The sequence below is a fragment of the Plasmodium falciparum genome, assembly GCF_000002765.6.
Source record: "Plasmodium falciparum 3D7 genome assembly, chromosome: 1".
Classification (NCBI taxonomy): Eukaryota; Apicomplexa; class Aconoidasida; order Haemosporida; family Plasmodiidae; genus Plasmodium; species Plasmodium falciparum.
Window position 1 is genome coordinate 202536 of NC_004325.2, and position 19965 is coordinate 222500.

At 19.3% G+C, this 19965-nt stretch overlaps 7 protein-coding genes and 2 non-coding genes across 9 annotated transcripts in view; 5 read left to right on the top strand and 4 right to left on the bottom strand.

The window, feature by feature from the left end:
* Positions 1-1608, top strand: PF3D7_0104400 (4-hydroxy-3-methylbut-2-enyl diphosphate reductase; the record flags this gene model as incomplete). The annotated part of the gene is made up of 1 exon (XM_001350941.1): positions 1-1608. One exon carries the CDS (start codon positions 1-3, stop codon positions 1606-1608), a length of 1608 nt encoding a protein of 535 aa, XP_001350977.1.
* A 478-nt stretch (positions 1609-2086) lies between these two features.
* Positions 2087-2920, bottom strand: PF3D7_0104500 (conserved protein, unknown function; the record flags this gene model as incomplete). Its single annotated transcript, XM_001350942.2, has 1 exon — positions 2087-2920. One exon carries the CDS (start codon positions 2918-2920, stop codon positions 2087-2089), a length of 834 nt encoding a protein of 277 aa, XP_001350978.2.
* Positions 2921-3634: 714 nt separating this feature from the next.
* On the top strand, positions 3635-7654 carry PF3D7_0104600 (conserved Plasmodium protein, unknown function; the record flags this gene model as incomplete). The annotated part of the gene is made up of 1 exon (XM_002808558.1): positions 3635-7654. One exon carries the CDS (start codon positions 3635-3637, stop codon positions 7652-7654), a length of 4020 nt encoding a protein of 1339 aa, XP_002808604.1.
* A 680-nt stretch (positions 7655-8334) lies between these two features.
* Positions 8335-10470, top strand: PF3D7_0104700 (major facilitator superfamily-related transporter, putative; the record flags this gene model as incomplete). Its single annotated transcript, XM_001350944.2, has 1 exon — positions 8335-10470. One exon carries the CDS (start codon positions 8335-8337, stop codon positions 10468-10470), a length of 2136 nt encoding a protein of 711 aa, XP_001350980.2.
* Positions 10471-13240: 2770 nt separating this feature from the next.
* On the top strand, positions 13241-14974 carry PF3D7_0104800 (novel putative transporter 1, putative; the record flags this gene model as incomplete). The annotated part of the gene is made up of 1 exon (XM_001350945.1): positions 13241-14974. The coding sequence occupies one exon, from the start codon at positions 13241-13243 to the stop codon at positions 14972-14974; it is 1734 nt and encodes a 577-aa protein (XP_001350981.1).
* Positions 14975-15981: 1007 nt separating this feature from the next.
* PF3D7_0104900 lies at positions 15982-16289 on the bottom strand. The gene has a single exon (XR_002966592.1). It is a non-coding gene; the product is annotated as an RNase MRP (non-coding RNA).
* Positions 16290-16358: 69 nt separating this feature from the next.
* PF3D7_0105000 lies at positions 16359-16688 on the bottom strand. Its single transcript, XR_002966593.1, has one exon. It is a non-coding gene; the product is annotated as an uncharacterized ncRNA (non-coding RNA).
* A 1978-nt stretch (positions 16689-18666) lies between these two features.
* On the top strand, positions 18667-19098 carry PF3D7_0105100 (conserved Apicomplexan protein, unknown function; the record flags this gene model as incomplete). The annotated part of the gene is made up of 1 exon (XM_001350946.1): positions 18667-19098. One exon carries the CDS (start codon positions 18667-18669, stop codon positions 19096-19098), a length of 432 nt encoding a protein of 143 aa, XP_001350982.1.
* A 620-nt stretch (positions 19099-19718) lies between these two features.
* Positions 19719-19965, bottom strand: part of PF3D7_0105200 (heptatricopeptide repeat and RAP domain-containing protein, putative) — a gene marked incomplete at both ends in the record, with an annotated part of 1707 nt that continues 1460 nt past the window's right edge. Inside the window, one exon of the mRNA XM_001350947.1 lies at positions 19719-19965. This exon is cut by the window's right edge and continues 1460 nt beyond it. Within this exon, the coding sequence (XP_001350983.1) occupies positions 19719-19965 (247 nt within the window).

Below are 19965 nucleotides of genomic sequence, written 5' to 3' on the forward strand. Positions count from 1 at the left end.
ATGTCAGTTACCACATTTTGTTCTTTAAAAAAAACGGACAAGTGCAATATTTATATTTCAAAAAGGGCTTTCTCTGTGTTTTTATTTTATTTGTTTTTTTTTTTATTCTTCCATTTTTATTTTCTATGTTCTTCATCATTTGCTGTTATCATACATGAAAGTGAAAAAAGGAAAAATATCATGAGAAGGAAAAGATCAATACTACAAATATTTGAAAATTCTATAAAATCCAAAGAAGGAAAATGTAATTTTACAAAAAGATATATAACTCATTATTATAATATCCCATTAAAAATCAAAAAACATGACTTACCCAGTGTTATAAAATATTTTTCTCATAAACCTAATGGAAAGCATAATTATGTTACAAATATGATTACACAAAAGAATAGAAAATCGTTTCTATTTTTTTTTTTCCTATATAATAAGTATTTCTTCGGAAAACAAGAACAGATAAGAAAAATGAATTATCATGAAGAAATGAATAAAATAAATATAAAAAATGATGGGAATCGAAAAATATATATGTACCCAAAAAATGACATTCATGAAGAGGATGGTGATCATAAGAATGATGTCGAAATAAATCAAAAAAGGAATGAACAAAATTGTAAATCGTTTAATGATGAAAAAAACGAAAATGCTAGAGATCCAAACAAAATATTATATTTGATTAACCCCCGTGGTTTTTGCAAAGGTGTTAGTCGGGCTATAGAAACGGTAGAAGAGTGCTTAAAATTATTTAAACCACCTATATATGTAAAACACAAAATAGTTCATAACGATATTGTTTGTAAAAAATTAGAGAAAGAAGGAGCAATATTTATTGAAGATTTAAATGACGTACCTGATGGACATATATTAATTTATTCAGCACATGGTATTAGTCCTCAAATACGAGAAATAGCAAAAAAAAAAAAATTAATAGAAATAGATGCTACATGCCCTTTAGTTAATAAAGTACATGTATATGTACAAATGAAAGCAAAAGAAAATTATGACATTATTCTTATAGGATATAAAAATCATGTAGAGGTTATAGGTACCTATAATGAAGCACCACATTGTACACATATTGTGGAAAATGTTAATGATGTAGATAAATTAAATTTCCCATTAAATAAAAAGTTATTCTATGTTACACAAACCACACTAAGTATGGATGATTGTGCACTTATCGTACAAAAACTCAAAAATAAATTCCCACATATTGAAACTATACCTAGTGGATCCATATGTTATGCTACTACAAATAGACAAACGGCTCTTAATAAAATATGTACAAAATGTGATCTTACCATAGTTGTTGGTAGTTCTTCATCTTCTAATGCCAAAAAATTAGTCTATTCATCCCAAATCAGAAATGTTCCAGCAGTATTACTTAATACAGTACATGATTTAGATCAACAAATACTTAAGAATGTTAATAAAATAGCACTAACTTCTGCTGCCTCAACCCCAGAGCAAGAAACACAAAAATTTGTCAACCTATTAACAAACCCTCCATTTAATTATACCTTACAAAATTTTGACGGGGCTCACGAAAATGTGCCCAAATGGAAGCTTCCCAAGAATCTCTTGCACATGATAAAAGAAAGAGAAAAATGAAATCACAAAAAAAAAAAAAAATATATATATATATATATATATATATATATATATATATAAATAAATTAGTGAAAAAAAAAAAATTTTTTTTTACATTCTGCACACAATTTATTTTTTTTTTTTTTTTTTTGTATTATCCTCTTATATGTTATTATAATATAAAAATGAATATTTGTTTATAGTATGGATTTTTTTTTTTTTTTTTTTTTTTTTTTTTTTTTTTTTTTCTATCCACATAAGATTGACAAAATTGAGTTGTTATAAAACAAAATAAACGTTAATAGAGAGTAAAAGAAAAAAAAAAAAAAAAAAGGTGCATACTTTGAATTAATATATACATATATTTATATATATTATAACAATTAAATATTTAAAACAGGTTAATAGCATGGTATATAAAGAAAAATACAATAAATATATAATACACAATATACAAGATATATATATATATATATATATATGTATATAAATTATTGTATTAATTATCTATTATTGATACGTGATGGCGCCAATATTTGACTGAATCCAAATATTTTTCTCGATTTAAATGAACTCCGCTTCCTCCTTCTGTTATTAAAGTATTTCTTAGCATAGTGATTGGGGTCATTGGTAATTCGTAATTTTCATTTTGTGCTTTGATACATATAATTGAATAATCACAATGTGAAATATTTTTTGGTTTGTTTTTCATTTCTTTATTTTCTTTATCAATTTGATCTTTCGAATATAAAATAAGATCTAGATATTTAGCTTTTGTTATTTGATCTTTTATATCTTTTTTACATAACCAACGAACTAATACAGGTAATTCATTATCTCTCCTAGATATATAATCTGTTTTTATTAAATCCCTATTTTTATTATTTATTTCCATTGTTTCGACTGTTGCTTCTGTAAAGTTCTCTATAAATATATGTTTACAGAAATCTGCATATCCAGGTAATACTTTTATTTTTCTTTCTTTTATTAATTCATTTACTTTTATAACAAATTTTTCCTTATCATACGGTATATACGAACATGATTTGTTCTTTTCATCAAACTGCTTATAACAAAACTCATCTAAATCAACCTCACAAAAATCATCCATCTTTAAAGTTTCTAATCTTATATCTTTCTTATAAGTTATTATATTTCTCCTTTTATTTAAAAAAAATACTCTTTTATTATTTAAAAATAAACATTTATTTATAATACCAAAAAATATAATATTCTTACTTCTATCTATATGTTCTATGCAACACATATCTATACTCTTCAACGAAAAATAAAGATATATTATGTATGTTAATAATGAAAAAATGGAAACCATCAAAATTTATTCTTAATTATTTAAAAAAATACACTCTTTTAAAAATATACCAAAATATATAATATATAATATATATTTATCTAAATGTTAATAAATATATAAACATTTTTTTATATAATATATTTATTATTATGCATATGTAATTATTACCTCAAAAAGGTACCCTAATAAAAAAATAAAAAAAAAAAAAAAAAAAATATATATATATATATATATATATATATATATATATAAATATATGTACATTCATATATTTTTAATTCTATACATTATCTATATTAGATGGTACAAAATATTTGAAATATTAATAAAGTCCTCATTAAGAATTAAAATAAAGTATAAGATATATAAAAAAAAAAAAAAAAAAAAAAAAAATTTTAATATATAAATTTTTATTTTGTTAAATAAAAAATTATCAAATTATTTCTTTTTTTTTAATTTTACAAAATAATTATTGTATGTAGAACATATAATATATATAATATATAATATATTATGTATTATATTTTATTATTGAACAGCAATGTAGCACCACACATAAATAACAAAAGGGAATTATAAAAATAAAAAAATACATATACATTACATATATATCACATACATATCACATATATATCACATATATGTCACATACATATCACATATACATTACATATATATCACATATATATTTTTAATATATATACATTTATATGACGAAAGAATAACTTTATTATGATTAAAATAAAATGTCTAGGGAGTTTTCCAAAAAATATAAATAAAGTGTCCCTTTCTTTTTATTGTACAAAAAATCTTAAGAACTTTTCGTTTTTGTTTTATCATCATATTAAAAATAAAAAGAAAGAGACTCCAATTTATCCTAAAAATATAAACAATAAATTATCATACGTTACTTATGAAGAAAATATAAGAATAAAAGAAAAAAAACAAAAAAAAGATTATAAAGATGAAAAAGATGAAAAAGATGATGAAAATCATAAATATATAACCAAAAAAAAATGTCATATTAAAGACAACCATATAATATATCCTTCTCAGAATTTAAAAAAGTTGGAAAAAAATATCTTTAATAAAAAAATTAAGGATAATATAATGAAAAGTGATATTATTAATTTAATTAATAATATAAAAAATGTACAAAATGGAAATGTAAAAATCATAAATGAATTAATAAATATTATCCTTCATATAAATTATAATATAAATGCTTTTTTTAATTTAAAAAAAAAATATGTTATAGGCTTTTTATGGTCCATGGTAAAAACTATAAATATAATAGAACAGCAAAAATTATTTAAAGAAAAAATAATAACACTATTAAAATATTTTTTTATTTTTTTATCGAATAAAGTTATTCAAAAGAATCTTTTAGAATCGTCATATCATCCAGTAGATATAAAACAATTTATCTTCTCAATTCTTAATATTAAATTAAATGAAAATGAAATAACAAAAATTGATTCTATAAAAATACATGACCTTGTCGATTTTATAAAATATTTACAAAGTTATCCATATAAGGTTAACGTATCTCATAAAAATGAAAAAGAACCAAAACTAGAGACAAACATATTTTATCATGAAAATAATGAAGAAGAACAAAAAATAAAAAATAATAATCATATTCAATCAACAGATAAACAAATGGATAAATTATTTCTTTTAAAAAAAAATTATTATAATGAAAATAATCACTATGAACATAGTAATTATATATACAACCAAATACATAATAATCTTTTACCTTTGTTTCAAGAATGTATAAATGTACGTTCAGTAATTTATACCATATATTCATATATATGTGATAAAATAAAAATAATAGATATGGAAATAAAAACTGTGATTGATTTTTTAGAGCTAGCTAATAAAAATTGTACAAATGTATTTAGTTATAACATAAGTAATATTTTGTTATATAAAATAGAACAAGATGGACACAAGTATAATGATAATAATAATAAAAATGATAATTATGATAATAATTATGATAATAATTATCACCACAATATTTATCATCAACATCATAATAATATGATGAACATTTGTAATTTTTCCATTTTTGAATTGTGTAGATTTATTAATATTATTATAAATAACAATATTAAACACACAAATAAATTTATCTGCTCCATTGTAAACATATTATTATATGAACAATATTACAAAACGAAAGATACAATAAATTATTATAATTTTAATCAGTGCTTATCTCATTTGATTCACAAAGAAAATGTAGATATACAAAATTATAAGGACTTACAAGTATGTGTACCTAAATATTTGTGTAACACATGGTTGTATAAAGCAACTCCAAGAGATATAGCGTCTCTTATACGAGATTTTTCAAGACTTAAGTTTATAAATAATCATTTTTATAATATTTTAATTGAGGCGTTTTTTTTTAAAACGGATCAAAGGAAAGGTAGACACACGATTTATAACAAAAATATTGATGGAATCCAAATCAAAGAAAACCACAACAATAATCATAACAACAAAAAAATTGATGGAATCCAAATCAAAGAAAACCACAACAATAATCATAACAACAAAAAAATTGATGGAATCCAAATCAAAGAAAACCACAACAATAATCATAACAACAAAAACAATAATCACATTAACAATGTGACCATTTGTTGTAAGAAGATTACAACTCAGTGTTCATCAAAATTTCATCAAAATTTTCAACTTGAAGATATAAGAAATTATGTTGATATTTTAACCGCCCTATGTAATATTAATTATACATATGACAAATATATTAACCTATTTATTAATAAATTAATTAAGGATGAAAAAAACTCGATTCTTTTTTTTAACAAGAAAAATATACAAAATGTTGTTATAACGTTCAGAAATCTTCTTTTATTAACATACAAAGAAAATGATATTATAAATAAGATGACCAATTTTATCATTTCATATAATAACTATGTTGATATAAAACAACTAATTATGATATATTATTCTTTATATAATTATATTAACAAAATATATCATATGGAAAATATAAAATATGTTGGGAATCCAAGTCAAATATTTTCTATAATAAATGAAAAAGAAAATAATATAACACATACTAAAAATGAAACGAACTATATTAATACAACAAATAATTATAATAAACAACATATGTATCATCATGATATGTTTAATGTGAAATATAATAAAACCAAAGATAAAGAACACCATTCTTCTTTTATTTCCATAGAATATATAAAAAAAAATATATTTCAATATATGTATAAATTGTTACATATCATCCTTACAAGAAAAAAACAAATAGATTCTTTACAAGGTCTAGCTAATTTGTATTATGCAACATCATTTAGTATAAACAATTTGTCTGTACCAATGTATCATTTTTTTTATGAACATTTTTTTTATATATTAAATATTAAAAAAGGAAAAGAAAATGTCATATTACAAACCGTTGTACAAATATTTCTATTTCATTATAAAAATAATATAGTACATAAAACGTTTTTAATATCTTTATTAAATCTTATAAATTATAAAATATTAATAGATCTACATAATTTATGTACAATTACTTCTATAGCATACCACTTTAATATTATAAATCAAAATTTTCTTAATCTAAGTATACATTTTTTAAATAAAGAAATAAATAAAATAGAAAATATAGAAGGACATACTACAACGGATGATACCATATCCATTACTATAAACGAAAAAAAGGAAAAAAAAAAAAATTATATATATGAAAATTATGAAAATAAAAAACAAATGGATGTATTATATGATCATAAACAAGATGATATATATAAATATGATCAATTAAATAATACAAATATTAATAATATAAAGAATTTGAATCATTCTAAAATTAACATGATCAATGTATATAATGAAAAAAATGACACAAACAATATGTATCATACAAACAATATATTACCTACCAACAACATATATCATACAAACAATATATTACCTACTAACAACATATATCATACAAACAATATATTACCTACTAACAACATATATCCTACTAACAACATATGTCATACCAATAAAGTAATCAAATGCATTTTCTTTCTAGTTACTAATAACACATTCCTAAATACTTCCATACGAAATTTTATAAAAATATTAATACTATTAAAAAAATTGCTTAAAAAAAAAATTCATTTTGATGATGAAGAATATAAAATAATACATCAAATATTTTTGTACTTAAATATTTACTGTAAGAAGAAAGAAAATGAGAAAAAATATATGAACCATAAAAGAAATAGCACAAATAATCATGACATCCATTTTTATATTCAACGTCATTTTTTTATACCTTACACAATATTAAAAGATGTTGTTAAAAGAAATATCGTATCACATAAAAAGGTACATATATCAAGCTTTCAATATAAATTGTCCGATTATTTTAATAAAAAAAAAATTAAGTACAGATCAGAATATTATTTAAAACAAGGATTAATAGTAGATTTTTTAATTTTAAAAAATAATAAACCCTTTTTATTATTAGAAATTGATGGCATTTATCATTTTAATATATCTACTGATGTCTCTGACTATGATATAATACACAATAATATGTTACTTTTAAAAAATGGAAGAACATTATTCCGTAATCATATCCTAGAATCTTTTGATCATCTCAAATTTTTATCAATTCCTTGGTTCTTCTTTCTACAAACACAATGGATAAAAAATTTGGATCTTTTGTTAAATAAAAATGGGTTGTTGTAAAAATTAAAAAAATAAATACATTATATAATTAAAAATAAAACATGTTTTTATATATTATTATTATATTTATATATCCCCTTGTCCATATTAATTGTGACATCATATATAAATAAAATATATATATATATATATATATACATATATATATTCTTTTTTTCTTTTATTCTTTTTTTTTGTGAGAACATTTATACATTATTGAAAACAATAAAATATTATTTTTAAGACACTTTTTTTTTTTTTTTTTTTTTTTTTTTTTTTTTTTAAATAACTTACTAATTCTCCTTTTAGTGTATATCCCACGTCAGGAAAAAAAAAATATAACAAATAAATATATACCTACATATATATATATATATATATATATATTTATTTATTTATTTAGAGCCAACCAAATATGTGTATGCGGTAACTTCATAATTAATCTTAAGAACATTTTATTGAAATTAAAAGTATATATGTATATATCTATATATATAGGTATAACATTCTACCCCCTTTTTATATATAATTATATTACTTCTGGCCTTCACCTTTAATTTTTAAGCAACAAATTATAAGCATATATAGACACTCATATTTATCCGATTCAATAAATATAATATATATATATATATATACATATATATTAATAGTTCTTTTTTATTTTATTTTTTTATTATTTTTTTTTTTTTTTTTAAAGTATGGATATAAACAAACTATCTCTTAAAAAAAGATATATGGTATTTACTTTATTTTGTTTTTACATAATATCTTGTGTTGGTATATTTTTTAATTGGATTTCTTTATCGGATTTTTTTTTTCATGGGAACGTATATATAAATCATTGTGATAATATATATGAACCCTCAGCATATGAACATAAAAGAACATATAAATGTGAAGAACAAGATAAGAAAGTTCAAGCACTTTATCCTATAATATTATGTTCTAATTTTATTATGTCTGCTATATCAGGTACTTTTTTTGATTATTTCGGCCCTAAAATAACAGCTTTATTTGGTCATGTGTGTAATATAATATCATGGATACTTATAGGATTACAAAAGGGAAATAGTAATATAATAATTTTGGGTGCAATTTTTTTAGGGTTATCTAGTGATTGTTCATTTATTCCGTTGTTAAATCTAATTTATTTATTTCCAAGAAATCATACTATATATACTGTAATTTTAGGATGTTGTGCTTCCTTAAGTTTTAGTATACCTATATTCTTAGATTTATTTTCGAAAAATTGGGATGAAAAATCTTTCCAATTCGTATGCTTCTTATATTGTTTTATAATTTTAGTTCCTTTTTTTTTCATTCTTATTATATTTTTACCATGGAGGCACATAAACTATCATACCTCCAAAGAAAAAGAAGAATCTCTTAATAACACACTGGATCAATTAAAAGGATACGTCATATCCAACAAATCTATAAATTTAAGTTTTAATTTTCCCACTATTTTTAATGAGGAACCTGTGAATGAAAATCAATATGGAGATAAAAATCAAGATAAAAATCAAGATCAATATCAAGATAAAAATCAAGATCAATATCAAGATCAATATCAAGATCAATATCAAGATCCAAATCAATATCAATATCAAGATCAAAATCAAGATGATGGAGGAGGAGGGAGTTCATTTGGAAAATGGATGTATCAAGAAAATCATGTTCCTATAATTAATAAACATAATATAAATGATCTATCATTTGATATATATAATGATTATGTAAATTCTAATCATACCATAAATTTTATAAACCACAAAAATACAAAACCTAATATATATTCATTGGAAGATATGGGAAATAATTCAAACATCCCGGATGTATATAAAAGGAGCCCTTTAAATATATCAGCAAAAAATATAAGCCAAATTATATATACTAATAGCTCAATGAATTCATCTAATTTGGTTTTGAGAAAAAGTAACGATAAGTTGAATGATCATATAAAACAAGATGGAAATTATTTGACAAAAGATATCTCAAATAATAATAAAATAAATCATTATATAAGTGATGAGAAATATTATAAAAATATATATTATTTAAATCATAAAAATGGAAATAATCAAAATAATGAAAATTATGAATATAGTATAAAATGTAATTCAAGAAATGATATCAAAATGGGAATGGAGATGGAAATGGAGATGAGAAAGGAGATGAGAAAGGAGACGGTAATGGAGATGGAGGTCAAGATGAAAAAAAAAAAATATATATATTCCTTTATCCATATATCAGCATTATGGAAAGAAATAAAGATCATATTTTTTTCTTTAAAATATTTAAGTATATGTTATTATTTTACAATATATAATTTATCATTAGTTAATTATAATGAATGTGCTAAATTGTTTTTTAAAAATTATGAGGATATACAAAGTATGTTGAAAATATTTGGACCTTTATCAGTTATACCGTGTGCATTATTTGGTATATTAATTCAAAAAATTCATATACTTCTATTAATATTTATTTTATTAATTAGTAGTATATCTATGTATGTATTTGCACTTATTAAATATAAACTTTTTTCATATTTCAGTGCATTTTCGTATATGATCGTAACAGGATGTTATACTACACAATTATATTGTTACATCCAAGTTATGTTCCCTATTAACCACTTTGGAAAAATAGTTGGAACTACTAGTATGATAAGTGGTCTCTTATCTTTATTAAATATACCTATATACAATTATTATATTGTAGATTATAATAACAATGATCCTACACCCTTTGCATATTTTGTAATAGGACTCTTACTATCAACTTTTCCTCTTCTCTATATTATATACAAAAGATGTCAAACCAAAAAGTAACTACGTGGATTAGTTCAAGGGAACACGTCCTATACCAAGATAAATAAGTACGAAAAAAAAAAAATAAACAAATAAAAATATATCAACATATAAATATATATATGCTACCACATTTCCATGATAATACAAAAAACTAATAATAATATAAAACAGTATATATATATTATGAATTTTTTTAAAAGAAAAATATTATATTATATTATTTTATTTTATTTTATTATTTTATTTTATTTTTTTTTTTTTTTTGTGTGTAGAAATGGATAAGCAATAATTGATGTATATATATATATATATAAATATATATATATTATATAATATAATATTTTTTCCAAATTGTTAAAATAATATTATATCGAGAAATGCTTTATATAATATTACAAACACTATAATAAGTTATCAAAATATATATAAAGAAAAATCAATAAGAAGGAAATAATTTAAAGGAACAAATAAAAAATAAAATAATAATAAAAAGGAAACAAGAATAAATATGAAAATAAAAGACAGTTATTTTTTTTTTTTTTTTTTTTTTTTTTTTTTTTTTTTATTTTTTACAAAAATTAAAAGGTAAAAATATTTGTTCCAATACATTCTTAAAATTTCACATAAATATCATCAGATAAAAATAGACACACTAGATAAAATGCACAAAAACATAAATTACATATAAAATAATTATATATGAAAGAAATTAATTATATGATGTTATAATTCTTCCTTATTTCTATTATCAGAATAGACCATTTTTTTTTTTTTTTTTTTTTTTTTATATAATTAATTCGTCTTCATTTACAAGATATATAGAAATATCCACATATATTTTTTAAACATATTAATAGGGAGAAAAAAAAAAAATAATAATAATAAAATAAAAATAAGACGTTACACATAAATGACCCCAATACATTAAGCTCTTTTGTTATTTAAAACTACAAGTCTTTTTTTTTTTTTTTTTTTTCTTGAATATTTAATAAATATAAGGATATATAATGGAGGCCATAATATTAAATTTGATTTATTTACATTTTGACGATTTCTCCTTTTTTTTTTAAAAAAGGAAAAGGAAACAACCAAGCAAACAAACAAAAAATATATACATAAATAAATATATATATATGTATAAATATTATTATCATACATATTTTATCTTATTTCATTCTTCCGATAAAACGTTGACACGTTAACAGCACCTTTATGGAATATATATAAGTATTATTATATCATTATCTTACAGGTTGTCCTTTTTTTTTTCTTTTTTTTTAAAATATTATTATATATATATAAAGGAGAAATTAAAAATATTGCTTTATTATTTGTATATATTTTTTCAAATAAAATATAAAAAGATATTATATTCCAAATACAAAAAAATATAAAATTAAAAATTATATAATTATACTCTAAAATAAATTAGAAGCATATATATATATATATATATATAATTTCTTATAAATGGATTTATAAAAAAAAAAAAAAGACCATAAAAAAATTATATAAAATCTATGGTATATTTTTATATATTATTCATTTTATTATACAACCTTTAAAAAATATGAATTATAAAAACTTTGGTTACAAAACCACATTATGATCATTATATCTTTTAAAATAAATAAACAATTGTAAGATAACATTATATATATATATATATATATATATATAAATATATGTAAAAAACCACAAAGAGAAAAAAAATAAATATATTACAATATATATATATATATATATATATATATAATATTATTATATATGGAGAAAAAAAAAAAAGGAAAGAAAAAGAAATATAAATATAATACATATATTATATACATAAGATCATGCACATTTTTTTTTATATATTATATTATATTTTGTAAAAAAATAAAAATTTCATAAATTTCATAAATTTCATCAATTTTTAATAAGGAAAAAAAAAAAAACATAAGCCAAAGCCGAACACTCAAGGTTATATTTATTTGTTTTATTTTATCAGAGAGTGTTCTGGCTTTTATTTTTATCATATTTTTTATATATTTATTTGTTATATATATATATATATATTTATTTATATATATTTATTTATATATATTTATATATATTTACATATTTATTTATATATTTTCATTTAATTTTTTTTTTTTTTTTTTTTTTTTTTTTTTTTTTGGTATTAAATATTTTTGTTATTATATATTTGGTTATATTAATATTATTTATTATAGAATATGTTAAAAAAGTACATACTCTTTATATACGCATTCATAATTTCATAAATTATATATATATATATATATAATATATGTAGAGTTTAAAGAGAAAAGAAAAAAAAAACACACACACACACATTCAATATAAAACACGTTAAAAAGGAAGAATTACAAAAAAGAAAAAAAATAGTTGCAACCATTATCTAAGAGAAATTATTTAATTTAAAATAAAAAGGATAGAAATAATCATACATAAATATTTTTTTGTGATATATTTATAATGTTTACATTAAAAATTGTACTCTGTATGAATAATATTATTTAATTTAAAAATATATATATATATATATATATATATATATATATATATATGTATATATTTTATTGTATAGCCGATTTATAAAAATATCTTCTATTTCTTTTTAAAAGTATATCCTTTTATATTTTATCACATATATATAAATATATATGTAATATTTTTCAAAGATTATTTTTTGTAACTTTTTTGTATGTGCATCATATATATATATATATATATATATATATATATATCACGTATACATTATATACATTTTACTTTTAAAAATATGAGTAACTCAATATTCCATAAGATTATAAAAAGTGTCAAAGGACTGAAGTTAAAGACAGACCCTAATTTACCAGGTGCCAAACAAAAGACTCCATTAAACATAAAAAGGTTTTATTTATTAATAATATTAGTTATATATACAGCGACCTCAGCGTGCATATATTTTGATTGGAGTGCTATAAGAAAATTATTATTACATGTTGGAAAATATAAACATTTAAATGTAGATGAATATAGTGATATGACTTTATCTCCTCAATATAAACGAATTAATGGATTATACCCTCTGACCTTAGCAGTACATTTTACTACATCCGTTTTTTGTGGTTTTCTTTATGATCATATAGGTCCAAAGTTTACAGCAATAATAGGGCAGTTATTTAATATTATTTGTTGGATTTTATTATCAATAGATATAAAAGGTGTAGATACAACTTTATGGGGTTTTATATTTTTAGGTTTAGGAGCTGATACAGCTTTTATACCAGTATTAACAGTTTCAAATTTGTATCCTGATGCATCTACATTTATTTTGACCGTTATAGGAGCTGCAGCATCATTAAGTTATGCAGTACCTGCAACATTAAATTTAGTTTTGAAATATTTTCCAAATCTTTCTTTTAGTTATGTTTGTTATGGATATATTATACTTATTTTAATACCTTGCTTATTAACGGCAGCATTTTTATTACCTTTAAAACCTTTCAAAGCTTTAGATTACTATTTAGAAAAAAATAATGAAACAACAAAACATACCAATGCTGAAGGTAGAAGTAGAAGTTCGAATAATATTTATACAAATGAAGAGGATGAATTTCATTTTAAAAATAATGCAAGCGGAATGGTAGATAAAGATAGTACAGAAAATAATATGAACACTGATGAACATAATTATTACAATAATGGTAATATATCTTCAAACGATTTGGAAAATAATATACAAACTAACAACAGAAATAATAACAAAAATAATAATTACAATAATAATAATAATAATAATAATATTATAAAAAAAAATACAAAAATTAGTGATCAGAGTACAGTAAAAAAAGATAAATCTATAGATTCTAATAAAAATATATTACATGATGAAGAAGACTTCCATAAAAAAAGTATATTCCTCTTTTTTAAAATCTTAATTAGTTATCCAAGTGTATGTGTTATCACATATTTTATACTTTTTAATATATCCACTGTATTTTATGGTATGGTTACTGATACATATTTTAGTTATGATAGATCAATTATAAATGTAATTAATATTCTTATGCCCTTATCTAGTATCCCATGTGTTGTTTTTGGAAGATTTATAAATAAATATGGAGCTTCTGTCATTATTCTTACTATTAATACCTTATCAGTTCTTATGCATCTATGTGCTTTAATCAAATTTAGATTTGCTGGTTTATGTTCAGCTTTCTTATATATGTGTGTTACAAGTGTTTATACTAGCCAAATCTATTGTTTTATTCAAAACAGTTTCCCATCCATTGTTTTTGGAAAATTATTAGGATTCGCTAGCTTGTGTGGAGGAATTTTTTCCTTACTTTGTGAAAAATTATATGATTTAATAATAATAAAAGACAGTTCGAGTATTGACCCTACCAACATTTCTTTACTCATAGTCATAGCATTCATTATTATGTTCTTACCTCTAAGTATTTTGTACGTGCGAAAATATGAAAGATCCATAGAAAATTTTGGAGAAAAGGATAAACTCCCAATGAATTGATATGTAAAGAAAAGTAAACACTAATTTTAAACAATTATAATATAAATCGTAATAAAAAGGACAAATTTTAAAGGTTAACCATATCGAACAATTATACATACATACATACACACACACATATATATATATATATATATATGTTACATGTTTATTTTATTTTTAATATATAATAAAATTTTTATATTAAAAATATATATATATACATATCTATACCTAATTAATCTTATACATTTTTATAACATATTAATTAGTTGTATATTCTTTTTCGTTTTGTTTTTATATGTTCTTTTTTAATATATATATATATATATACATTTAATAAAATACCTTTTTATAAAAGTTTTTTATTTTTTTTTATTTTTTTTTATTTTTTTTTATTTTTTTTTATTTTTTTTTATTTTTTTTTATTTTTTTTTATTTTTATTTTATTTTTTATTTTATTTTTTATAATTATATATATTATATGTCTATATATATATTTGTAAAACTTTAGAATTTAATATTTTTATTAGGTTATTTAATTTTATTTATTTTTAAAGAACTTTTAACATATATATATAATTTTAGTATACGTTTGTACATACACTTTACATATGAATAATGCATTTATAATTTAATACATTTTAATTTTATTATATTTCTTATTTTATTATATTTCTTATTTTATTATATTTTATTTTATTTTCTCTTAAAATGTTAATATATTGGCATATTCCTTCCGGATTTAATGCTCATTAAAGATTCAACTAGTTAAAATATATATTTACCAAAAAAAAAAAAAAAAAAAAAATATAATAAAATGAATAAATAAATAAATAAATAAATAAATAAAAATTAATTATAAAATGTTAAAGAAATTAAATATTCTTATGGATATATATACATAAATATACATATATGTGTAAGTGTAAATGCTTTTTCAGTTATATATATCTGTAATAATATATTACAAAATATATATAATATTATATAATATATATATATATATATATATAAGTATATCATCCATGGTAAATTTAACATACGTATAAGCCCCATTCGGTGATGTCCAATAAAATAAAATATATTATTGAACACACGTTACATTTAACTCGCTATTTTAATATTTATATCCTTTGAGAAAATTTTTATATTTTCTACAAAGGTAACTATAAGATTAATAACTTATTAAGTTATCAGCTTTTCTAAAAACATTTAGATAACTAACTGTTTATCTCGGGGACTTTCCTAACAGAAGAAATGAAAATCTTCTTCTCAAAAAAAAAGGGATTTTCTGTATATTTTCTGCAAGTAACATTATTATGTTAAATTTGACAAGGACAATTTACAAACATAATATATGTATATATATAAGAAGAAATATATAAATAAAATATATATATATATATATATATATATATATATGATCCTTCAATCTTGTACAGTTCTATCTTCAAATATGTTTGAATAATACGATCATCATATATTTCATCTCAATCTTTCTAACAAAATCATTTCATTATTCTATTAAATTAAATTTTTTTTTCCTTTCTGTTCTTCCTTTTACTCATAAATTATCTATCCAAATATATGTATATTAACAAACTATTAAAATTCTTTTAATTCCCACATTTTATATGTATATTCATCAAAATTCATAAAATTCAAACTGTTCCAATTTCCTATATATTAACTCCTCAAAAAGCATTAATACTCGAAACACAAAAAAAAAAAAAAAAAACAAAAAAAAAAAAATATATGTAAAAAAGTTAAATCATCATATATATGCCATTTTGAAAAAATTATGATAATAATAATATATATATAATATATATCAAAACATTATTATTATAAATTTTTTAAAATGGAAAATGTATTTTTTTTTTTTTTTTATATTAAAAAATATATAGATTTTTAATATACTAATATATATTTTTATGGATTTTTTTAATTATATTCTCACAAAAAAAAAAATAAAAAATAAATAAATAAATATAAAATAAAATGAATAAATAAATATAAATATAAAAAAAAATAAAAAAATAAAATAATAATAATAATAATAAATAAATAAATAAATAAATAAATAAATAAATAATATATACATAATATAAATTTAGAAAAAATAAAAAATTAAATATATTAAATAAATTTTGTATTTTTTTTTTTTTTTTTAATATTAAATAGCTAATATGTAAATATATTATATATATATATATATATATATATAGTAATAGTATTTTTTTTTTTTTTTTTTTTTTTTTAATTAAATAGCTAGAATATAAAAAATAATAAAAAATGGCTATATGATGAAAAGGTTATTATTTTATATATTTTTTTATTAATTCATATATTTTTTTTTATTTCCTTGGGGTTTTCTAAAAGTGTGATTAGTGGTTATTAAAATATATTATATATATTAAAAATGTATGATCCTATACTAATTATATTACCATTTTAAATTGTATGCTGTATCAATAAAGATATATTATCTTATAAAAGAATTTATTTATTTATTTATTTATTTATTTTTATTTTTTTTTTTTTTTGATGTATGCTAACTTTTTTTTAAAAAATTAAAGGTATAATAGTTCAATATATATATTATTAATTCATTACTAAAAATAAGATATTCATCTTTTGACAAGTAGTAAAATTTCAAAGTATTCATTAATTTATTAAAAAACTAAAGAAAATGTAATTTTTCTTTTCCTCCTTGTCCCAACATCTTTTCTTAAAAATGTAATATATAGGTGTATAATAAATTTTAATATATATTTTTTAAAAATAACCCAAATCCCTTCTCTTTTTTTTTTTCACAATAATTATATGTGTGAACATATATATTTGTTCCTTTTAAAAAGTTCACCACCATCGGTAATATTATTTAAACTTTTTATATTAGGGAATAACATTAACGTTTGACATATTGCTTTATATTTAGAACATTCAGTTTGATATTTTCGGTATTCTTTTTTTTTTTTTTTTTTTATGGTCATTTATAATTAACATTATAACTATATATATATGATAAAAAGGATTACATACATTTGATATTATAAATTAGGAATTCGATTTAGTATCATCATACACATGGTTTATTACAAAAAATAGGTATAAAAAAAATATATTTCATAATTTATTACTTTGACCATATAATATTCATCATTCTAAAAATATGTTTATTTTAAAAATTGAACAAAGAAAAAAAAAAAAAAAAAAAAAAAAAAAAGTATCATGATAATAAACACAATTTTCCATTTATACATATATATATATATATATATATATATACCTTTCAGCATATACATTCCATATTATTAGTAAACAAAATTATTGTTAAAACTTATTAAAATTTTCAGGTTTTTACCCAAACTTTATTTTAAGGTTTCATATATGTAATATACACATACATATATGATTATATATTTATATTTTCTGTATGCCTTGTTAACAAGATAATGTAAAAAAAAATATATATATAAAAAAAATAGTAACATACAAGAATAAGATAAATTTATTTATATAAATACACATAACACAGAAAAAGAATATAATTCTTGTGATAATGTAAAATGAAAAATACAAAACTGAATAAGAAAAATTTTTTTTGACCTCGAATTTGATAGCGTTATATATGAAAAAGCATATTACATACATATATATATATATATATATTTTTTTTTTTAATTATAAATTCATGAAAAATTTAAATGAGTACGTGCAAGAAAAAGAACAATGAATTATTATTACCTATTGCTAAATTACAGAAAAGCTTTCCTTTAATCGAGTGGTGGCAAGGAAAAGAAATTTTACATAAAATTCAAAAAAAAAATCAAAAGAATTTTGAAAAGAACCCATGTGATAGTTTATGGGGAAAGTTTATAAACTGCTTAAGAAAATATCCTAATACATTTACCAAATGTAAAATCGAAGCTTCAAGGTATATGCAATGTTTGTCTTCTATCAATGCTAGTGATGAAGTAAATAATAAACCAATGAATTATGTAAAAGTTTTGGAATATTTAAAAATCTTTAATGAGACAAGTAGATTTAAATATAAAAAACCCGAGTTAACAGATTATTCTTATTCTCAAAAAATATCATTCCAAAAAGGGAAAGATAACGACAAGGATATTTTTTAATTAATTTAATTTGAATTATTTTATTATATTATTATTTTTTTTTTTTTTATATTTTAATTCAGTTTTTTTGGTGTATTGATATTTGTTTAAATAAAATTTATAAAATATATATTTTTATATATGAACGAATAAGTTATACTATACACATATATATATATATATATTTATTTATTTATATATTTATATATATAATTAGGTCCTCATTTAAACTTATGATTACCTTTTCAAATAATTTATATATATCCAAACGTATTAACAAGTATAACTAGCCATTTAAAAAATGTATATAAAATATATAGATAGTTAAAAAAAAAAAAAAAAAAAAAACATAATAATAATAAAAAATATATACACATATATTTTTTTTTTTTTTATTTCGCTAGCTATATATACTCGTTCTTCCAAGAATATACTTTTAAAATAAAAAAAAAAAAAAAAAAAAAAAAAAACTTGCTTATTACAATTTCTATATTATCCACCCTTGAAATAAAACGAAAAATTAATCAGCAGAATTATCTATAAGTTATAATGTTGCTATATTAACATATATGTTATTATAATATATTTCCTTTTTATTTCCTTTTTATTTCCTTTTTATTTTTTTTTTTTTTTTTTGTTATTTATTCAGATTGCTCCGAAATTGTCAACTTCTTTTCATTATCAACTTGGTTAATTTCATCCAGGTTTTGCTTTTGGTCAGTTACAGAATATATAATATCACATAAATAATTTTGTTGTTCTTTTTCCGATCTACATTTTCTCCATTTCCAAAAATGTACTTTAGCTGTTTTATATCCAAGTTGTTCAAAGTGTTGATGTTTCATTTGAAAGGATGTATGTCTTACTATTGTATCAAGATCAATAATG